The sequence below is a fragment of the Astyanax mexicanus genome, chromosome 1, assembly GCF_023375975.1.
Source record: "Astyanax mexicanus isolate ESR-SI-001 chromosome 1, AstMex3_surface, whole genome shotgun sequence".
Taxonomy (NCBI): Eukaryota; Metazoa; Chordata; class Actinopteri; order Characiformes; family Acestrorhamphidae; genus Astyanax; species Astyanax mexicanus.
This window is the reverse complement of record NC_064408.1, coordinates 99818773-99840785: the sequence shown is the minus strand read 5'-3', so window position 1 is coordinate 99840785 and position 22013 is coordinate 99818773. Positions and strand designations below refer to the sequence as shown.

At 38.2% G+C, this 22013-nt stretch overlaps 1 protein-coding gene across 1 annotated transcript in view; it reads left to right on the top strand.

Annotated features, from left to right (window-relative positions):
- Positions 1–22013, top strand: part of LOC111195199 (mucin-5AC) — a 47374-nt gene that overhangs the window by 22338 nt on the left and 3023 nt on the right. Inside the window, exons 3-20 of the mRNA XM_049476151.1 lie at positions 5045–5632; positions 7288–7344; positions 7508–7549; positions 9006–9065; positions 9293–9775; positions 15447–15526; positions 15627–15755; positions 15849–15886; positions 18046–18176; positions 18357–18453; positions 18870–18934; positions 19199–19246; positions 19345–19412; positions 20338–20378; positions 20465–20495; positions 20612–20646; positions 20778–20905; positions 21497–21626. Coding sequence (XP_049332108.1) covers positions 5045–5632; positions 7288–7344; positions 7508–7549; positions 9006–9065; positions 9293–9775; positions 15447–15526; positions 15627–15755; positions 15849–15886; positions 18046–18176; positions 18357–18453; positions 18870–18934; positions 19199–19246; positions 19345–19412; positions 20338–20378; positions 20465–20495; positions 20612–20646; positions 20778–20905; positions 21497–21626 — 2251 coding nt within the window. The remainder of the gene's footprint in view (positions 1–5044; positions 5633–7287; positions 7345–7507; positions 7550–9005; positions 9066–9292; positions 9776–15446; positions 15527–15626; positions 15756–15848; positions 15887–18045; positions 18177–18356; positions 18454–18869; positions 18935–19198; positions 19247–19344; positions 19413–20337; positions 20379–20464; positions 20496–20611; positions 20647–20777; positions 20906–21496; positions 21627–22013) is intronic.

The following is a 22013-nucleotide window of genomic DNA, read 5'->3' as shown; positions in this document are numbered from 1 at the left end:
TAACAAAAGAAAAATTCACACTGTACTTGTTTCCCATTATATATCTACTAGAGACAGATTATATCTGTCCAGTATCATTCATTTTACTTCAGTGCTGGATATATGGGGATATTTGAAGTGCATTATTAGTATCATGACATCACATCATTATTAGAATCATTGCACCATATCATATTATATGCAATAGAACAATTTTATGTTCATTTTGTTGCAGTAGTGTATTCTTGAAATATTCTTTATCGTCATATTGCCAAGAGTATTGTTATTGTGAAAAAAAAAAACTAACAAAAAATATATATATATATGAAATGTCATGATATTATTTTCGAACCATATTGCCGACCCCTACTATCCAGTAAGGCTGCATCAGTTGGAGCACTTTAAACACTCAGGGTTATACAGTGTTCTTGAAAGAGCCTTCTTAAAATGGTTCTTTGTAGAATTCCACTATTGCTACAGGTCAGATCTTCCAGTACAATATAGAACCCCCTTTAGGACGTGTTGAATTACTGACACTTTAGTTTAATATAGATTTAGTGGGTTTAGGCTACTCCAGTATAAGTAAGGCCACCTCTGTTTGCAGCCTTGTTTGCACTGCTGACATGGAGCTGAGTGCAGTGGCCGCAGGACCCACAGGACTGCTGCTGTGTCGCCGGGCTGAGCTCTGGACAGATGGGAGGAGACTGAGGCTATTCTTGGTTCTCTGTCTCTGGGAAAAGGGCTGGTTGACATTTTCAGCATATTGTGAAGCGATTGGTGAAGGAATGCAAAGCGACATGCATGAGCTAAATGGTTAATGTGCAGGTCATAATATTCCTAACGAATAATGACTCATGCTAACCTGATGCAGGAACAAAAACACACACCTAGCAATGCTAGTGACAGCTTAGAGAGCACATTCCAGAATAGGTCCTGATAGACTTCAGCTCTCACTTGCACAATATTGTTCAACATCATTAAATGGATTGTATTTAATATTGGAACTGATATCTTAATATTGTGAGATAACCCTCAAAATATGTTTAATGATTATTTATTTACTATATATATATATATATATATATATATATATATATATATATATAGTAACGGTATAATAAGTATAATATAATAAGTAATAAGTAATATACTGTGCTTGTTTGCTTTTTTAGTTATTTTTCAGATTATCCGTTTTGTGATCAATGTAATTCCTAATAAATTAATTTATTATGGATTTTTTGGTGTATTTGTGTATGGCTTCAAGCACCTTTTGCTGACACAGATGTAGGGTTGCAACGGTATGAGATTTTCACGGTATGATAACCGTCTCAGAAAATACCGCGGTATCACGGTTATCACGGTATCACAGTTTGTTACATATATTATTAAAAGATACACTGATCCTTAAAGAAATTACAACAAAGGTTTTTTGTTCAATTAACTATTTATTGTAGAAACCTGGAACTGTTATATACAAAATGTCTCCGTTAAAAAAAATAAGCTGTACTCCTGTTCATATAAATACTGCAAAATTAGAGAAACCTAAATCTTTAAATAAAAATCAATGTCTCTTTAGAAAGAAAAATACTTCTTTGTAAACATAAATGTGAAAAAAAGGTTCAGTAAAATTCTTGAACAGTTCTCCTGAGATCAGACTTTTAGTGCAGCAGTCATTTGTGTTTAATATTTATGCCAGATTATGATGCAGAAACGTAAGCATGTTAAGTTTTTCAGGGCTCAATCTTGAGCGCTGAGGTGACAGAATATGTCCACTTGTACTGAACATTCTTTCAGAAGGCACGCTTGTGGCAGGGATACAAAGATATTTTCTTGCCACATTTGCCAGAAAAGGCATTCCTTCAGCATGCATTTTCCACCAAGCCAGAGGGTCAGCATCAGTGCCAATAGTAGGAAGAGACATGTATATCTTGACCTCAGACATGACCTTTTCATGGATGTTTTGATTTCCTGAGGTTGCCTTGTTTTGCCTGGATGAACTTATTTTTTGTAGCAATGCAGACAGACCTTTCCCTTTTCTCTTAGTAACAGTAGCGGTGCTGCTGCTGCCCTCTCCTGCCTCATTTTCTTCCCTTTCCTCTTGAGGCTGTTTTTGGAATGAAGACACTTCTGTTGCAATGGTTACAGCTTCTTCAACACAGGCCTCAACTGTGTCATCCAGGTTTTTGGAGAAGTTTCCCTTAAACCGGGCATCAACAAAGCAGGATACTTTCAGCACTCGTTCTAGCTGCTCTGTGTATCTGACTTCTAGGTCTTCCCTTATTACTTGCTTCATCTGTTTGGTGAGTGCATTGTCTTCAGCTTGCTCAGCGAGAATTTCACTTCTGATGTGCTCCAGTACTGGTGAGAGTGAGGACAGTGTAACCCTTTTCTCAGAGGCCAGAGCATCAGTGAGCTCATAGAAGGGGTGAAGAAGCTGGCTGACCTTCTCAAGTACAGCTATGTCACTGTCTTTTGGCATGAGATGCCAATTACTCCTTTCATTTGCCAGTACTGCGCAGATAGCCTGTTGTTGCTCCAGGAACCTGGAGATCATCTCAAAAGTTGATCCCCATCTTGTTATTACATCATGAATTAGGGCATGCTCAGGGAGTTCCAGATCTGCCTGTTTTTTCTTGAAATCTCTTTTCTTCTTCCAACTCCGAGAAAAACCTTGAATCAAGTGTCTGCATGCTCTGACAGCAGATTCCACCCTTTGGATCTTCAAAACTTTGTTAACGGCCAAATTTAAATTGTGGCCGAAACAAGTGAGCCAGACACAAGGGAACTCTGAAAAGGCTTTCTTCATGTTTGTTGCATTATCTGTGGTAATTCCACACAGATTTTCCTTTGGAAGTTTCCATTCCTGAAGTATGTTTTCAAACATTTCAGAGATGTTTTCTGAGGTGTGGTCTTCAGGGAAAAAATGAGTTTCCAAACAATGACACTTGAGCTGCCAGTCTGAAGAGAGGTAGTGGACTGTAAAACTTATAAATGGTTCCCCTCCTCCACTGCTGCTGGTCCACAAGTCTGTGGTGGCTGAGTAACACACAGCTTCCTTTAGCTGTTCTTCAACACTAGCTCTCACATCTTGGTACATGCGAGGGATTTCACTGGTGGCAAAGTATGTTCTTGATGGAACTTGGTACATTGGAACAGCTTTTTTCATCAGGTGAAGGAAACCAGGTTTTTCCACTACTCTTAAGGGCATCATGTCTTTGGCAATAAAATATGCCACAGCATGATTCAATTCTTGGGCTTGTTTAGACGAGGGATCTAACTTAATTCCCTTTGCAAATGACTGTGCGACAGTTGGCTGAGCTGGATCATGAAATTTCTTTGCACAGCTAGCTTGACCCTAAACCAATAATAGAATAATAATATTAATCAATTATATTTATATATATAAATATATATATATATATATATATATATATATATATATGTGTGTATATGTATATATGTATGTATATATATATATATATATTATACACACACACACACACACACACACTTTACACACATTACATGTCCTCTAAGAAGTAAAGATCCTGTTTTCAAAATATTCAGTACAATTATTTAAGTTTAAATTATGTAATATCGGATAAACTGAGCCTGGGTCAGTGTCTGATCAACAACTGTTGTAAACGTCCGTTTTACTGCCAAGTTGGTATATAAGCAGATACTGCAGAAAGAGGGGATTTATTTCTGACATGATCCTCACAATAGAGATTTCTATTTTAAGGCTTTCACAGCGAGTCTGGTTTTAACACATGAAAAACAGCCACGTTAGAATTTGAATATGAACGCATGTAAATGAATGGCGTCTTTCACATCCAGTCCGGCGAGCACCTTTACACGGACACGTGAATCCATCGCAGCACGCACTTTACGCCTGTACCTGCGTGCCCAAATTTCGGATAACTCAGCGCTTTTGCGGGCGCTTACCGCATGGGTTGTGCACGACTACAAAGAGGTTTTATTTAGGTTCAGATTAAAATTATAAACTAAACACATACTTTGAGCTGCACAGCGGGGTGATGTTCTCTGAGATGGGAGAACAGGTTCGATGTGTTTCCTCCTTTAGCTGCGACTTTACGGCCACATTGGTTACAAATCGGATAACCATCCTCGGGTGCGTTCGGTGGGTATCCGAAATAGTCCCACACAGCAGATTTCAGTTTAGCCTTTTTTTTAGGCGGACAGAGATTTGCTAAATCTGATGCACGTTCTGCCATCCTCACCACTGTGTGCTGGAGGGCTGAGTAGCTGAAGCGGAGCAGAGTTGCGCATGCGCGGGTGAGTTTCTCCGCTGGCTTGCGTTTTACCGGTAATAAGCAAACACACACGGTATGATAACCGTGCATTTTAATACCACGGTATACCGTGAAACCGGTTACCGCTGCAACCCTACACAGATGTTGAAATACATACACCCCCTCACCCACCCCCTCCCACACACACACACACTGCCAATAGAATAGTACACCAGTACATACTACATACTGAACACTGAACCATGCTTAATTGCAGGCGTGTGCTAGGAGGGTTTTCAGCCCCCAGAATTGAGCTTGGAACAGTGCAATTGGAACTGAGCCAGGTGAGCTCTGACTTTGGCGGATTGGTATTTTAACAGCACCTCACTTCTCTGCTTCTCAGCAGAGGAAACAGACCTGCATGAGCAGGTTATTTATACAGAAAAACAACATTATTTTATTTTTATTCTGTTTTTTTTTTGTTGATGTGAAAGCTGGGTTGTGTACTACTGCTTGTCCTTGTGTATGTGTGACAGCACATCAGGGTTTTAATCAATCAGTGGCGCACCTGTGTTTTCTGCTGCCAAGATAGCAATACGCCAGAAATGTACATATTTGACATATTAGACAGATATATACATAAGACATATAGTATAATACTAATGAAAATATATCTGCAAACAATTTTAGTCTTATGTTAATAAAAAAAACACTGACTACCTCTGCCCATGATCTCTCATCCCCCACTCTCACACTGTGAGTTCAAGTTATATAAAGCAGAACATCACCACAGCTTTCTCTGTTTTTCACAGTGGGGGGCTACTTCATGAGCAAGTCCAAGGCTGTTCTGCAGGGCTGCTCGGACCACTGGACGCTGCAGGACAGCTGGGCGATGCCGCTGCAATTCCAGATGACTGTGTGCGTGGACGTGCGTGTGGTGACCCCGGGAGAGTGGACGGCCTTCACCTATACGTCGCCCCGCTCGCCCTACTATGACCTGGCCCTGCAGGGTGACGACAGTGCCCTTTACGCCTGGCTGCTGGGGGTGAAGCACCGCTTCTCTGGGCAGCTGGAGTTGGGCCGCTGGTACCGCCTGTGCCTTCGCCGAGATGCTCGGAGAGACAGCTTCAGCCTGGAGGTCAGCGGAAACCCGGACCCTCAGCAGCGCACTGTTATCGCCCGGACCATCCCACCCACCGGGACCCTCCTGCTGGGCTGTCAGCCGCGGAACGCCTCCCCCGGGGCCACACAGGCCACTGTGGAGCTCTACCTGTTTCGGGTTTGGGACGACGTGTCGGAGCACGGGGCCTGCGAGGAAGGGACGGTCGTGGGCTGGGACTCGCGCATGTGGGGCATCACCAGACCCCAGGCCAGGGTCTTGGATGACACGTTGCAGTGCGGTAAGTGCGGTTGCCATGATACGGGCCCAGCGCCAAGCATGGTTAACTGACAGTGGGTCAGGCTTAAAATAGCAGAGATAATGTGAGCAATTATAGTGCATAGAGCAGCAGCATTAGCCTGGGTGGCTCTCTTAGCCTCCAGTGTACATATAAACTCACACACACACACACGTGTGTGCATGCTCTTTCACGCACTCTCTCTCTCTCACACACAGATCATCTCTCTCATTCTCTCTCTCTCTCTCTCTCTCTCTCTCTCTCTGTGAATGCATGCTTTCATTTTTTTTCCTCAACCACAGGAAGAACTGAAGAGACAGTATGTAAAGTATGCAAGCCACATAATGTCTGTACATTCTGTAAGATTTTGCATGATAAACAATTCTATTTCATTACATGCATGCAGTTAATATGGATGTTTTATGATGCATGAGGATGTTTCCACCTTTTTGTTGTGTAATGTACAAGTTGAGTTGTTCAGTTTTTTTTATTTCCACTTTAAAAGCTTTCATCCACTTCATAGAATGGATGTACAAATTCAAGAACACTGTCATTAGGGGTAGATCATCACAATCAGCAGATATTTACTCATATCCTGTTATATATAATGGATTTTTTAAAATGTTCTCATTATGGGCAGTAATGAGAAATATTTCACTTACTTTATTTAAGGTTTGTGTAAAATTGACCGTTATGTACAAGTTATTCATTTTTCAGGAGATATTTTTGAGTGATCAGATGTAAAGTATTTCTTGTTCACATGCTAAAATGTCTATGTACATTCTCTAGTTCAAAACTCATTAGTGGGATTCCAAACAACCATCAACAACCATGCAAGATCCCATCCCAAAGCCTTCTCCAATAATTAACTAGGACATAAAGCAACCATCTGAGAGAGAGTAGAAAATTAAGCTTCACTTTTGCTTCAGATCTAAACACAAATCACTGGTGTTTCTATTGGTCTTTCTACTGTATAGAACTGTGGGTCTTAAACAGGGTTGTCAACAAAGTGACAAACTTTTTACAAGGTAGAACTAGTCAGAATCTTCATTTCAGGGAGGGTTGGGACACCCAAAAAACTTTTAATCTCATTAATAAAAAAATAAAAAAAAACTCACCCTGACCCTATTCACATTCAACTGCATGTAATGTGCTACCTACAATGAGTTAAACACCCCTTATCTAAAAGCTTCTATTAAGTAAAGAACATTTATCGAATCCATCAAAGAAGCTTTCAGCAATGGTGTTTTTACCACAGTCAACTGACAGCATCAGAAACTAGAAATTCTAAACTATTAAATGTGTTTTTCTCAAGACACCAATTGGAGGTGTGATAAAGTCTGAAAAAAGTTTTGGCTCATCAGTGTATTTTTTATGATGCTGAAATATGAATAACTTGTACAATACATACTAATAAAATACTTAAAATAATATAATAATAAAATACTTACAAGCCAATATGTTTGGGTTTTGTGTACTGGTATATTCTGAAAAGTGTTAGCTACAGGTAAATATTGGCTGATAAAAAAAAATGTCAGCTGTAAAGGTATAAGAATTGGAATAAAAAAAAATGAATGATGGTACTACCCCTAAATCACAGTACTTTAGTGAAACTGTCTACTCTTGGTTCTTTATCTTTGTGCATGACTTTCCTGTAGGCATGCTCAGTCTTTTACGCCATTCGCGGATTAAACGTGAGGTAGAAAGACCAACTGGTGAGTGCAATGTGATCTTATTTTAGTAACCAAGTGTTAAATCAAAAAATTTTAGCTTTGCTGTGTTTTTTTTACTGAGAACTTTTACATTTTTTTGTTTCTTATACTTAATTATCTTTAAATCTTGCTAAAGGTAATGGTTGAATCTGTCATTCTCTTACAGTGACAGCCAGTACGAATGCCCGAGATTTCGCCTCATCTCTAGGTAAGCTCATTGACTGAAAACTCACTATACTGTAGAATTTAACTCTGTGTTAAAGCAGCATTATGTGATAATGAGGTAGGCACCACTAAAGGACATGGTTTTCACTTGCATTACCAGACAAGCTGAGAGAAGCTGATAGAACTGTCACTGAAAGTGAATTAAAAGTGAACAAAAACAGTACTTTGCAATGCATGTAAAATACATGGTACATATACAGGGAAAATAAATTCTAATCTCATTATTTTTCCTGTATATGTACCATATCTTTAACATGCATTGCAAAGTATTGCCAACCCTTAATTGCAACATGTTTGCTACCTTAATGTACCAATTTATCTTTGTCTTGCTGGTTTTGCCTTTTTGTTTTGCTCTTTCGGACTCTTTCCGCTGTTTTGGATTGGCTATTGGGATTTGACCCCCTGTTTATCACCTGAGCTAAGCTAATTGGCCTGCCCACCCAATCACAAGCACCACCTTCGACCCATCACTTCCAATATCCCTGACACTAGAAGGGAAAGAAAAAGAATGGCCATCCACTTTCTCTTTTCCAACTTTGACCAATGCAGCATAACCAGGCAGCCATTGCACTTGGAGGAAAGCACCAGATAATAAACTTGGATACGTCAACCAGCATCCCAATGAGATTGACTATACCCACAGGGGAGAGCATAGATAATTGTGCTTTAGAAACATGACCTGGGATTCTAATTCTCTATAGTCTGGGCCGTTTAGAACCCCAACATTGCTATTTTGGACTGCCCTATAACAGTATACTTTTTAACTGGTGAACACCTTACCAGATCTCCAGTGTTATACATACTGGAAAAAAACAGCTTACCAGTCCCAGAATTGATAAAAATGCTGTTCTCTCTATTTTAAGTCACATGATTTGGAAACTTCATAAAACTTTAAATCTGGTTCGAATCCTGTTTATGTAGCTTGCCATCGGCTACCGAAGCCCTGAGAGAGCACAATTGGTCTTGCTCTCTCTGGATGGGTAGATGCTGCTTCCTCCCCTCATCACTCCAAAGGGTGATGTCAATCAGCACAAGGCATCTGTGAGCTGATGTATCGGAACCGAGTCGCTGTGCTTTCCTCCGAACGCACTGTGATAGTACTCGGCAATCCTACATCAGCAGCAGTTTGAAAAAGAGGCGGTGTCTGACTTTACATGTGTCGAAGGAGGCATGTGCTAGTCTTCACCCTCCTGGTGTTGGGGCATCACTAGTGATAGGGGGAATCCTAATCAGTGGGTTGAGCAATTGGCTGTTTAAATTGGGGAGAAAATGGGGGGAAAAAAAACGAACAAAAATTTCAAACTGATATTTTAAGGTAAAACTTCTGCATAGTGTTGCTTTAACAAGAACATACCCACAGAGAGAGCCACATGTATTGCTCTGTCTTTGAGTTCCTCTATTTCATTTTGTTCTCATAACCTCTGTCCCTCCTCTCTCAGCTCCATTTCTCTCCACACTGGCCTTGATATCGTCTATAACGAACGCCCCTCAGCAGCAAGGTCAGTGAGCAATAGGGACTATTGTACTATGCTACCAGCAAGCTTGAAACTGTGTTTGTGTGTGTGTGTGTGTGTGTGTGTGGGTGGATGTGTGGGTGTGCATGCAAATAATTTTATCCCAAGATTCATAATACATTTCTAATGTGAAATTTTGTAGAAAGCTTGGAAGTGAAAGGAAATGGATATGAGTATCTACTAACCTGTATTGTTTGCATTCAATTGTATAGCAAATGGCATCACTGCCACTATTTCTACATCTACAAGTGCTTCTCCTACTACAACCATTACTTCACCTACTACTACTGTTGTAACTGTAACAACTACCTCTGGAATGACTAGCCCCACTACCACAACTGCTGCTGCTTCTAGTTCCACCACTACTACTACTCCAGCTACAATATCATCTACAACTTCAACTCTTGGCACTACCACGTCTACTCCTACTACCACAGCTACCACCATATCCACTAGAGCTAACGCCGCCAATACAGCTCCACCTGCAACTGTTGCTACCATTACTAGTGCTTCCACAAGTTCTACTACCACAGCGACAGCCACAAGCTCAAGTCTACTTCCAACTGCTACTTCTAGTAGCAGTGGCATAGTTGCCATAGTTAGGTCCACAAATGCTTCTTCTGCAGCCACTACAGCTACAAGTCCTCCTACAACGGCTCCACCAAGTCTACCTGCACCTTCACTTACTACCAAAGGTACTACCACAAATACTACAAATACCACAAATGATGCAACCACCACTGACACAACTACAACAACTACAAGTCCTACTGCTACAAGTAATAGTACATCAGCACCAACTGACATAGATACTACCACAAATTCTGCTGGAGCTGTAGCCACCTCCACAACTACAAGTTCTACTACAGTTATCACCACATTTGCTAGTCTGTCTACAACTACTGCTCCTAGTAATACAGCTACATCTACATCTACAACTGCAGACACTAGTATCAATGCTGCATCAACTACTGATACAATAATTTCTACAGTTACAGCTACAAATACTTCTGCAACTACAAGTCCTTCTACTATAGCTACAGTCACTACTACAAGTGCACCCACAACATCTGCTCCTAGTAATACTGCATCTACACCAGCTGCCATAGTTGCTACCCCAGATTCTGATGCAGTAACTACTTCTGAAGCTGTAGCAACCATCACAACTACAAGTCCTTCTACAACATCTGCACCTAGTAATCCTGCATCTACATCTACTACCACAAATACTTCTGAAACTACAAGTCCTACTTCTATAGCTACAGTCACTACTACAAGTGCACCCACAACCGCTGCTCCTAGTATTTCTAATTCTACACCTTCTGACATAGTTGCTACCCCAGATTCTGATGCAGTAACTGCCTCTGAAGCTGTAGCAAACACCACAACTACAAGTTCTACTACAGTTATCGCCACATTTGCTAGTCTGCCTACAACTACTGCTTCTAGTAATACAGCTACAGTCACTACTACAAGTGCACCCACGACTGCTACTCCTAGTAATTCTACATCTACACCTTCTGACATAGTTGCTACCCCAGATTTTGATGCAGTAACTACTTCTGAAGCTGTAGCAACCATCACAACTACAAGTCCTCCTGATACCACAGAGTCTAATGTATTAGCCACCACTGCAGATGTAGCAGCCACCACAAGTACAAGTTCTACTGCAGCCACACTTACAAGTCATCCTACATCAATTGCTCCTAGTAATCCTGCACCAATACCAACTACCACAAATACTTCTGCAACAACAATTCCAACTACTATAGCTACAGTCACTACAAGTGCACCCACAACTGCTGTTACTAGTAATACTACATCTACACCTACTGATGTAGCGGCTTCCACAGATTCTGATGCAGTAACTGCTTCTGAAGCTGTAGAAACCATCACAAACACAAGTCCTCCTACAACATCTGCACTGAGTAATCCTGGATCTACACCTATTACCACAAATACTTCTGCAACTACACGTCCTACTACTGTAGCCACAGCCACACTTACAAGTCCTCCTACAACATCTGCACCTAGTAATCCTGCAACTACACCTACAACCGAAGATACTACCACAAATACTTCTGCTGCATTCACTACTGATACAACTTCTGCAGCTACAAGTTCTAATTATATAGCTACAGTCACTACAAGTGCACCCACACCTGCTGCTCCTAGTAATACTCCATCCACACCTACTGCCATCGTTGCTACCACAGAACCTGCTGCCTTAACCACTACTTCAGCTGTAGTAACCACCACAACTACAAGTTCTACTACAGCCACACTTACAAGTCCTCCTACAACATCTGCACCTAGTTATCCTGCATCTACATCTAATACCACAAATACTTCTGCAACTACAAGTCCTACTACTCTAACCACAGTCACTAATACAAATGCCCCAACAACTGCTGCTCCTGGTATTTCTAATTCTACACCTTCTGACATAGTTGCTACCCCAGATTCTGATGCAGTAACTACAACTACAAGTTCTACAACAGCCACAGTTACAAGTCCTCCCACACCATCTGCACGTAGTAATCCTGCATCTACACCTACTACCAAAGACACTACCACAAATACTTCTGCTGCATCTACTACTGATACAACTTCTGCATCTACAAGTCCTACTACTGTAGCCACAGTCACTACTACAAGTGCTGTTGTAGTTGCTACCACAGAACCTGCTGCATTAACCACTACATCATCTGTAGCAACTGCTACAACCACTACAGTAATTGACACATTTGCAAGTCCGCATTCAACTACTGCTCCTAGTAATGTCACAGTTGCAGCCACTAATGCTACTGCTGCATCAACTACTGATACAACAATGTCCACTACTCTAGCTACAGTTACAGCTACAAGTCCATATACAGCTGATGCTTCTAGTAATACTAAATCTACACCTGCTGCCACTGTTGCTACCACTGAGACTACTGAAGCAGCCACTACTGACACAACAACTACACATTCAAATTCTGAATCCACAGTCACAACTACAAGTGCACCAACAATCTCTACACCTTCCATAACTTCCACCACACATTCTGCTATGTCAACCATTGCAACCACCACTGCTGCCATAATCACCAACTCAGATTCTAATGGTTCAACCACAGAAAGCACCACCACAGCAGGTTCTACAATTATAGATTCCAACATGAACAGACATCCATATACATCTGATAATTCTACTAGTACATCTACCATAGCAACTACTGGAAGTTTTACTACTACAGCTAGCACCACATATATAAATCCATCTACACTTGTTGCATCTATTAATAATATTGATGCTCCCATCAATTCAGGAACAGGAACCATTACAATAAGCAATACCAATACAGCTACTGGTGCTTCTAGTCATGGTGTATCTACATCAACCACAACCACTACTGCTGGAGACATTACTGATGCAACAACTTCTACAACCACAAGTCCTTCTACTATAACTGCAGTCATAACTACAAGTGCACCCACCACTGCTACCAATAGATTTACACCTCCTACTACCACAAATTCTCCTCCGGCAGCCAATACAGCTACAGGTCCTACTACATTTACAGAGATATCTACAAGTCTACCTACATCTACAGTGAGAACAGGTGCCCCTACAACTGATGCTCTCAGTAATACCACATCTACACCTTCTACCATAGCTCTTACCACAAATGATGATACCTCAGCCACCCTTGTTACCTCAGGACAGATTTCTCCAACCATAATTAATACCACAAACCCTACTACTGACCCCACCACTTCCATTACAGCTTCCATCACAAACACAGGTCCAGATACCACTGGTACTTCTAGTACTACCTCTGCAACGACAAGTTCTACTACAGCTACGAGCCCAGCTACAAGTCCACCTACATCTGCTGACCCTAGTACTGCTACATCCAGTCCTATCACCTTCACTACTGAAACCAAAACTGTTGCACCCACCATGTCAGTCGCACCAAACACCACAAACGTAGGCAGTACTAATACAGCTACCAACACAAATACAAGTCAACCTACAACTGCTGCCACACTTGCTACCACATCTCCAAGTTCACCAACAGCCACTGCTTCTGCCACTACTACTACATCTACACCTACTAGCAGACTTTCCACCCCAGCTACATTCAACACTTCATCCACAGGTACACAACTGTTAATTGTTATGCAGTCAATGCCCTGTAATACATCAAAACACTGCAATATATTAGATCATGTTCCCTCATTACCCATGACATATGCAAGATATGCATTACTTCTGCTGTTGGACTCCTGACTGCCTCACCAGTATGTGGACTAGTTTTGACCAGAGGTGGAAAAAGTACTGAAAAATTGTAATTAAGTAAAAAGTACCTTTACTTTGCTAAAATTCTACTCAAATAAAAGTAAAAGTACCCATTTAAAAATCTACTCGCGTAAAAGTAAAAAGTACTCAATTTAAAATGTAATTTCAGTAAAAGTTACATAGTTACTTTTAATTATTTGATGTAAAAAAAAGTGCAACAAATAAATTAAATAGTTTTTAATGAACTATTATTTCACATAATAATGTGGACCCTTATTGCAGTATTTGTTCAGACCACCGCATAAAACATTTTTAAGAACAAGTGGCATAGGTTTCTATGATCCATTTTTTTCTTTACTGTTAAAAAGTTATGGTCATATAGGCGACTATAAACCGTATTTTTATAGTTTTACAGGTCATTGTTACATTTTAACTTGCCATTGCTCTGCTTTAACTGCTATTTACATGTTTTTTTTTTAACATTCAAGCAGATTGTTTAATGATATAAATATTTACCACCACAAGCTTTCCGGCGGGGCACATTTTGCATTGCATGAGAAAGTTATTGCCTCGTTATTCCACGCACGAGCATCCGTGCGCCAGAGCATCCACATCAAGAAATATATATTTTTAATTCAGACAGTTGTTTTTTTCCCCAGCATTTTATTTTTTACTCAGTAATTGAGAGTTTTCCAATTTAGCAGAGTAGATTACTTGTGTCAAAATGTACTTGAGAAAAAGTAAAATTATCTATTTTAAAAACTACTTTAAAAATGACAAATTACTCATAAAATCTACTCAATTACAGTAACTTGAGTAAATATAATTCATTACTTTCCACCTCTGGTTTTGACTAACATTGCTATAGAAAAGATGGTAAACAACATTTTGTACACAGTGTACAAATTCTACATACAGTCACGGAAAACGAAAATGTTTATCTCAGATCCTAAATAGAATAGTTTGATGCACATTTAAAATATTCAGGAAAGCACTGTTCATTCCCCTATCCAGTCAGTCTATGGAAACTAAGCTAAAAATGCAGCCTCTTTTGGGTTCACAGAAACCAGTGCATTTACATATGCCCACATATTTATTCAACATGCATCAGCTTAGCCCTGTCCATTCACAATGCAGTTACAGTCGGGAGATCTTTTTTTTTAATAATGTACAGTGTGATGAAGCCAATCAGAACAGAAATGATTTGCATGCAGCAGACTTGCAGGCTTATGAAACTATATAGGCCAAAAAAATCCATTATTTCCTTGTTTTGAGATACAGTATCAGTTTTAATACATACAAGTCATAATCTTACTCATTACTCATTAATTTAAGACAAGTCCTTATCCTAATGTACAGTACAAAGTACCTTACAATGTATCTCAAAGAATCTCATTGTTTCAAAAAGTAAAGTGGAAATTAATTATTTTAAGATAGATATCTCAGTACTTTGAGATACTATTAATTGTTTACAGATACTACTTTATAATATTGAGATACTGTCTCATTACTTTGAGATACAATATATATATATATATATATATTGGGACAAGATCATATCTTAAAAAATGTTTTATTTGAGAGAAAATGTAATTTATTTGGGTCTCATTTGGGACTATGAGTATATCTCAAAGTATCAAAGTGTCCTGAAGAATACAGCATTGTTATTTGAGATTATTTTTATTTATTTGTCATTATTTTAAGGTTATTTCTTAGTATAGGGAGATCCAACATTTTTTTTATTAATTTACTTTTATTAAGGTACTCAACTCAACAACCAAAAATAATTACCACAACCAAACTAGCAAATAACAGAACAGATTATAAAACATAATTTTAAATGTTAGTGTTAGTGTCCTCCACTTTCCATATACAATAGTGGCAGCACTTTGCAACATTTCCCAATTCTGTAACAAAAAAAATAGCTATTAAATTTTAGACATTGGGGAACAATTTTGGCAAGATGAAATGCAAAAAATATATGTTTAATATTATAATATTAGTAATATAATCTTTTTGCAGTCTAAATTCAATTTTATGGTTGCTTATAAATCCCATTTCTCTCACTCTCTCTGTAGCATTTTACTATTGGATGTTTGTCAGTGTTGAGGTGACAGCAGCAGGAACCAGTAAAAGCACCACAGACGTCCAGGACTGGGTATGTACACTTTATTATTTCTTCAGTCACTAGCTTGTTTATCTACTGATGGACTTTTTTCCCCTTTCTAACTTTTTTTTTCCATCTCGCTCTCTTTCAGTTTTCAGACCTTTTCAGGCCTGCATGTGAATTTGATGTTGTTGTGCTAAGCTCGTCAACCGAGGTCGGCATGAATTTAAACCTAAGCGCTTCTGCGTTATGCCAAAATAGCTCCACAGTTGAACTGCAGGTAACTTTTATTCACATGGAATGTGTTCTGAGCTTAAAGTGTAAAGTATGACTGAAATCCAGTGTTATTTGAGATGGGTTTTCTATTTCACAGGTCATCAAAGTGAGCTGTAAAGACATTACAGATTTCAGGTATCCACATAAAGCATATCATGAACAAAAACACACATTGCATCTGACTAGGATTTGTCCAGTTTTAAAATGATGCTTTTTGATACAACAAAGACTACACGATAGAAGCGGACTACTTTGGCAGATTGGAAATTGATTATCATTATCACTATGTTTTATTATTATTATGTTTTATTATAATTATTATGGAGACATTTTGTGTTTCTATGGTGAAGCTTTGTGAAAACGATACAGTACAGTACATAACTGATAAAAAACATTCATAGATAAAAAAAATTGCATTTTTTATGCTTTTAGTGTGCAAATATAACACAAAACATATGTATGCATATTAAACAGCATTGACATACCTAAAACACCTAAACTTAAATAATCAGTAAAAATAAAACAGAATATGATGAATCTGTTCTGATGATCTGACCTTCAGCCTAATTTAAATAGCCAGCATATAACATCAGGCAGTCATAGTGTTTTGTGGAATAATGAGACGGACAGCATATGTGTTTTTATGTTTAAAATAAGCTTGTAACTTATTTTTAAAATTAATTTCCTGCTAGAGCTTAATCGAATGCGATTTTCAGAATGGGATAAAGGAGATTGGACATCTTTACAAACTCAGTAGATAGACATTTGCTTCTGTCAAAAACCTGTAAATAACTATTTTCAGTCTCTATTAATAGAGCTGTTATTATATCATCTTATTTTACCCATTTCACCTATTTTTAAAACATAAATATTACATTGGCCCCATAGTGCGTGGGCCCACTTGGTAAATGCCGCCATTCAAGCTCTAATAGTGTATTTTGTACACCATCCTTCATCCTGGTGGCATACCGCCTGTCAGCAGCAGAAAACTGGCCTCCAGAGTAGTGGAGCTGTCTCAGCGTTATTCCAATCATTAGTAAGTCATTGTAAGTTAAGTCTTTAAGTCGGATGCCATTAACTCAATGAGTGTGATGGAAGCTAGCTCCTGTGTCTATTAGCAGAAGTAGGAGAACTGAGGCTAGCGTTCACGTCCAAGTATGTTTGGTTTTCTAATGATGCTGCATTAACAGTGGCTTTACCTGCTAGCCTTCACCTTTCCAGCACTGGTGACATCATGATATAGTGAGAGTGACAGTTAAAGAAGTTCTGTTAATGTTTGAGAAATTAAGGTGTTGTTAACTGTTGACGCTGAGCACACTGTAACAAATTAATCAAATTAAATATGTTTTAACAGTTAATATAACAAAGCTTTTATAGTTATTAGGAATGTACCAAAATTTCAGAAACTGAAACAGAACCATTCAGAATCATTTGTCTGAAGGCAATATACAGAATGCAGAACTTTTTTTGCAAACTTTTAATTTATTTTGTCACATTTTTTACTGTAGTATGAAATAAATAGCCATTTTTGTTACAATGACATTTTCATACAATGTCATTAATGTCAATAATGACAACAAATAAATTGAATTTTGAGATTCAGCATATCTCAAAAGATCAAAGTATCAAACTTTTCAAAATTAAAAAGCAATCAAAAAACTACAATTTAGAAATATTTATTGAACACTGAGCATTTTTAACATCCCAACAGACATCAATCTATATACTTCACCACATAAATTTTGAAGCATTTTTTATTTTTGTCAGTTCCTAAAAAGATATTGGAATGATGTAGTGTGCATCACTGAATAGAACCTTTAATAAATTCTACAAATAGCTTATGCTTCTAATTGTTACACGCCAATAAGATACAAGTGTGATGGTTCCTCTTGCCAGACTGGTCCACAATTAGTCATAGATGTACTATTGACTGACAATTATATATTTCTATATCAATATTGCTCACATATATATATATATATATATATATATATATATATATATATATATATATTATATATTAGAAAATTCATAGATCATTTATATATTGTCTATTGGGGGATTATTTGGGAAAAAACAGAGAGACACCAGTTTTAGAACTAATGCATTACACAGTGTACCATATAGGCCACCATAGGTTGTGTTAATCAGGTAGCAGATATAGATATAGTATTATGATGGTAAGGAAACACCAATAGGCAGATACTACATACACACATACTGTTTATACCAGAATAAACATTCTGCAACAAGCCAATTCATTATCTAACTCTCTGTTGCTCCACCCATCACAGGAAGACCAACTGCACTGTGCTGGTTCAGTTAAACCAGTCCACAGACACGTGCACCATCAAGCAGATCCTCCAGCAGAAAAGCGGAAACTCCTCTCTACACGTTAAATTACTGGGAGCGGTGAAGAGAGCGGGTGGGTGAGACTGAAGATGGTCCTGAGTCTAATGAATTATTTATGCAGTTTATATAGTTTATGAAGAAGCTCTGGCTGAGAGGTGATCAATCATCTACCAATGAGCCACAATAACATTAAGGTCAAATGGGCTATTGATTATGCACTGCTGCAGTACTCAGTACTCATTTGTCTCTGTAGGAAGAAACCTGTGTCTGGATGGGAGTATGTTGCCCCCTGGAGATGGTTTTGTGCTCTGCAACGACTCTGTGCCTGCTTCTGAAACCTGTGATTCATGGTATGATTTTTTTTTTATTCCCTCCGATTTGCTTCTTTTATTCCACAGTTTAAAAATAGGATGATATATGTATATATATTTTTGGATGATATATATTTTTTTCCAGAGCTGTTTTAAAAAGCAGTTCTAAATGATTACAAATTTAGAACTGGATTTGAAATATAAAAATGTTGAAATAACCTAAATAAATAAAACATAATAAAGTCAACATAATGGCTTATTAATGTTAATGAACTCTAAGGACATACAATGGACAATATTAAGGTCAGGGATTTATTTTTGAGGCTACATCTGTATATTGTATGATAAGCCAATAGTGTAGGCATCCCTTATTGTGAAAATATAACTTTAATATTGTGTACGACTCAGTAGAAGCTTCCAGGTCATTTTACTGGTGCATTGTGTTTCTCAACCAGCTCATATGACAACAGAAGTTTCAACCCTAATGACATGACCGAGGACCAGACGCTGTATTGTGACAGTGAGTATTTACAATATTTGGTCAGTTTGGTCAGCTTAATCTGTGTGCAGTTTTTTGCATCAGTGTTGTTTGAGTGGTCTATGTGTATAATGTATAATGTGAGGTGGCTCCTACTTTAAATGTTGATGTACAGTAATTTCAAATTTGAATCAAAGTCAATTGAATGTTTACATGGACAATTCTAGCCAGATGCCACCTCTCACAATCACTGTGCTGTGCTGTCCACTATGTGTAATTCTGTCTGATATCCTGTCTGTGTCTCAGATAAACCGCAGTACTCCTGTAACTGTAGCAGTTTCTGCAGTGACTCAGGTGAGCACACCCCATTTATGAGCTTTATGATCTTTTTCCTGTTTGTAGCTTGTCGGTTTACAGTTCTAAAAGCATGTCTTCTCATCCTCGTGTCTTAGGAGCATTTTATGGATTTAGTCTGAATATCAGCAGCCCTAATGTTACATTTAGAGACATCAAGGACAAGGTGAGTATATATTAGACATAAGACAAGAGTAAGAATTGGATCCACAGTGCAGTTTTTTCTGTACATTCTGTAGTATTTTAATACATAAGTCTTTCTTACAGAAATCTTATTAGGTTAATAAAACTGGCATTTGTACTAATTTATCCTAGATTTAATTTGAAAATTTGTATAATTAAGTATAAAATACATGTCAATACACTTCAGAATTCATGTTGCCAGTGTTCTTAACCTAACTAGATTTCTGTAAGAAAGAGTTCTGTATCAAAATATGTTTACTGACAAAAAAATAACCCTAAATTTACATTTACGACACTTAGCTGACACTCTTATCGAAAGCGACTTACTAGGTCATTCCTATTACAGAGTTGGGTCAATGTAGTGTTAGGAGTCTTGCCCAAGTACTCTGTTGGTGTAGCACAGCATAGTTACCCTGGCCTGGAATTGAAGCCGAGTCTCCCATATGGTAACTCACTGGCAGGCGGTGGTGTTGTCCTCTGCACTACACCAACCACTGCAAATTACTGCATTACTGTATTAATCACTGAAGTACTGCAAACCCTGGCATGCGTGTGTGTATGCCTTCATGTCTTCCTGGTAAAATGGCAATAATAATTCAATGATACAATGATAATACAGCCATGTCTTAGGTAGTTTTTTTTTTTGCACGCAGCTATAAATATAGCATTTTTATGTAACAATTGGTCTGTCTAATATGTCTAATTGGCTAATGAAATGAATTGTACTTTTTACAAAAAAAAGAGAATATAAATAGGAAGGAATATGAAAGATGGATACCCACAGACTTTGTCAGATTGTTTCAGGCCAGCTCTACTTAAGAGTGAAAAATGTCAGAGGCTTAGAAACAGAAACAGAATTTCTGGTGTATTTTTTAAAACCTTCTGTTTCTGTTTTCTAAATCCACTAGATTACACAACTGGGGTCTTCATGCAACTCAACTGTCCTGCCGTATGTACTCTTCTCACAATACTCCAATCGACAACATTTTACCTCAAAACAACACTGCTATATATAATGATGTTCTTTCCTGACAGGTCTCTGTGTAATGTTTCCAGTCAGTATCTGGTAAGACATTTTTTTTATTCATTGTGTCTCGCTGTTATGAGCTCAGATTTACTAATTTACTAATGTTCTTGCCCAAGTGCTTTCTGAGATCATGTTTTTGTGATTTTTGATCGCAGGGTGTACACATACAGTGCCATGGGAATGACACACGGTAAACTTTTTTTTTATAGCTATTGTTTATATATGTAATTGTACCCTAATTCTTTGTCTGTTTATGTAATTTGCTAATACCGTATGTTGTGGCACATTTCTTGTTTAATAATGCTGCATTTCTCTTCTCAGGCTGTATAGCTGTTTAGTTGCACTGCAGCTCAGTCAGCGTCTAGAAGTGTGCACAGTCAGTGAGGCACTGGCAGCCTTCCTACAGTCCACGACTTTGTTCACATATGATGGCACACTCAGTAGATTAGGTAAGTGTTGAAATACCACACTATTAATCCCTTAAACTCTATGTTTTTAAATCATTTTAATACTGATGTAGACATTCAAGTGTAATATTCAATAACTGTTTAGTTTAGCAAATCTTGGGTAGTCCCACAGGTTTAAATTGTAGGGCCTGAAAAAAACTGTAACTTAATTTGACAGCAGTCCATCTCGCTTTAGTTAAAGATTAATCAAAAAAGTGTCATAGATGTAAAACTATTGCTGATATGTTTAGGTTTTAAAACATATAGAATACAGTATGCTCTACATGTTAACCTGTGTATGTGCAGGTTTATTGTATAAAGAAATATTTCATTTTTGTTAGAAAGAAAACAGAATGTTAGGTTGCATCCTGCTCACCCTCAAAGGACATTTTCAAAGCAGTTGTAGTTCTTAATTTACATACCATTTGAGAACAGTAACGTTAATTCTGTATTAATTCTGTATTTACAGACAAAAGTCTTTACAGAGCAGTCTACTGGCAGTTTCTGTAGGGAACCAAAAGTGTTTTTGTGGCATCATTCCAAAAAGTATTGTTTGTATAAAAGTGCTGTTTTTACTTTCTTGTTTCTGCTCAGCTCTGTGTGGAATACCCAATGATGGTGCAAGAAGTCTTTTAAACGCAAATCTCACCTGGGGCTCTGCAAACACCAGTGCTAATCAGATATGTGCACTAAACCAGCCGTCTATCGGCACCAACTTTACATGGTAAGTGCTGTATATATAAATAGTCTCAATACAGTATCTCAACCAGTGTTCATTTAAAATCATATAGGAGTTAAACCTGAAATGTATATGTGTGCATAATTGCAAAAGCGTGCCTAATTTTCCTAAAGAATTAAATGTATTACAGTAATGTACTATGTTGTATTTCCATGTGATAATTGGTATTCGTACTAAGTTTAAAGATCTCTGTTTAGTTATTTCAGTACCGTATTTTTCGCACTATGAGGCACCCTATCAGTAAACATCCATTTTCTGGACTATTTTCATACAAAAGGTGCACCAGATTATAAGGCACATTTTATGCGACACTAGTAACTGTAGGAGGAACAGGGGTGTTGCCTAGTTTTCCTTCTAATTTAACAGGAAGCT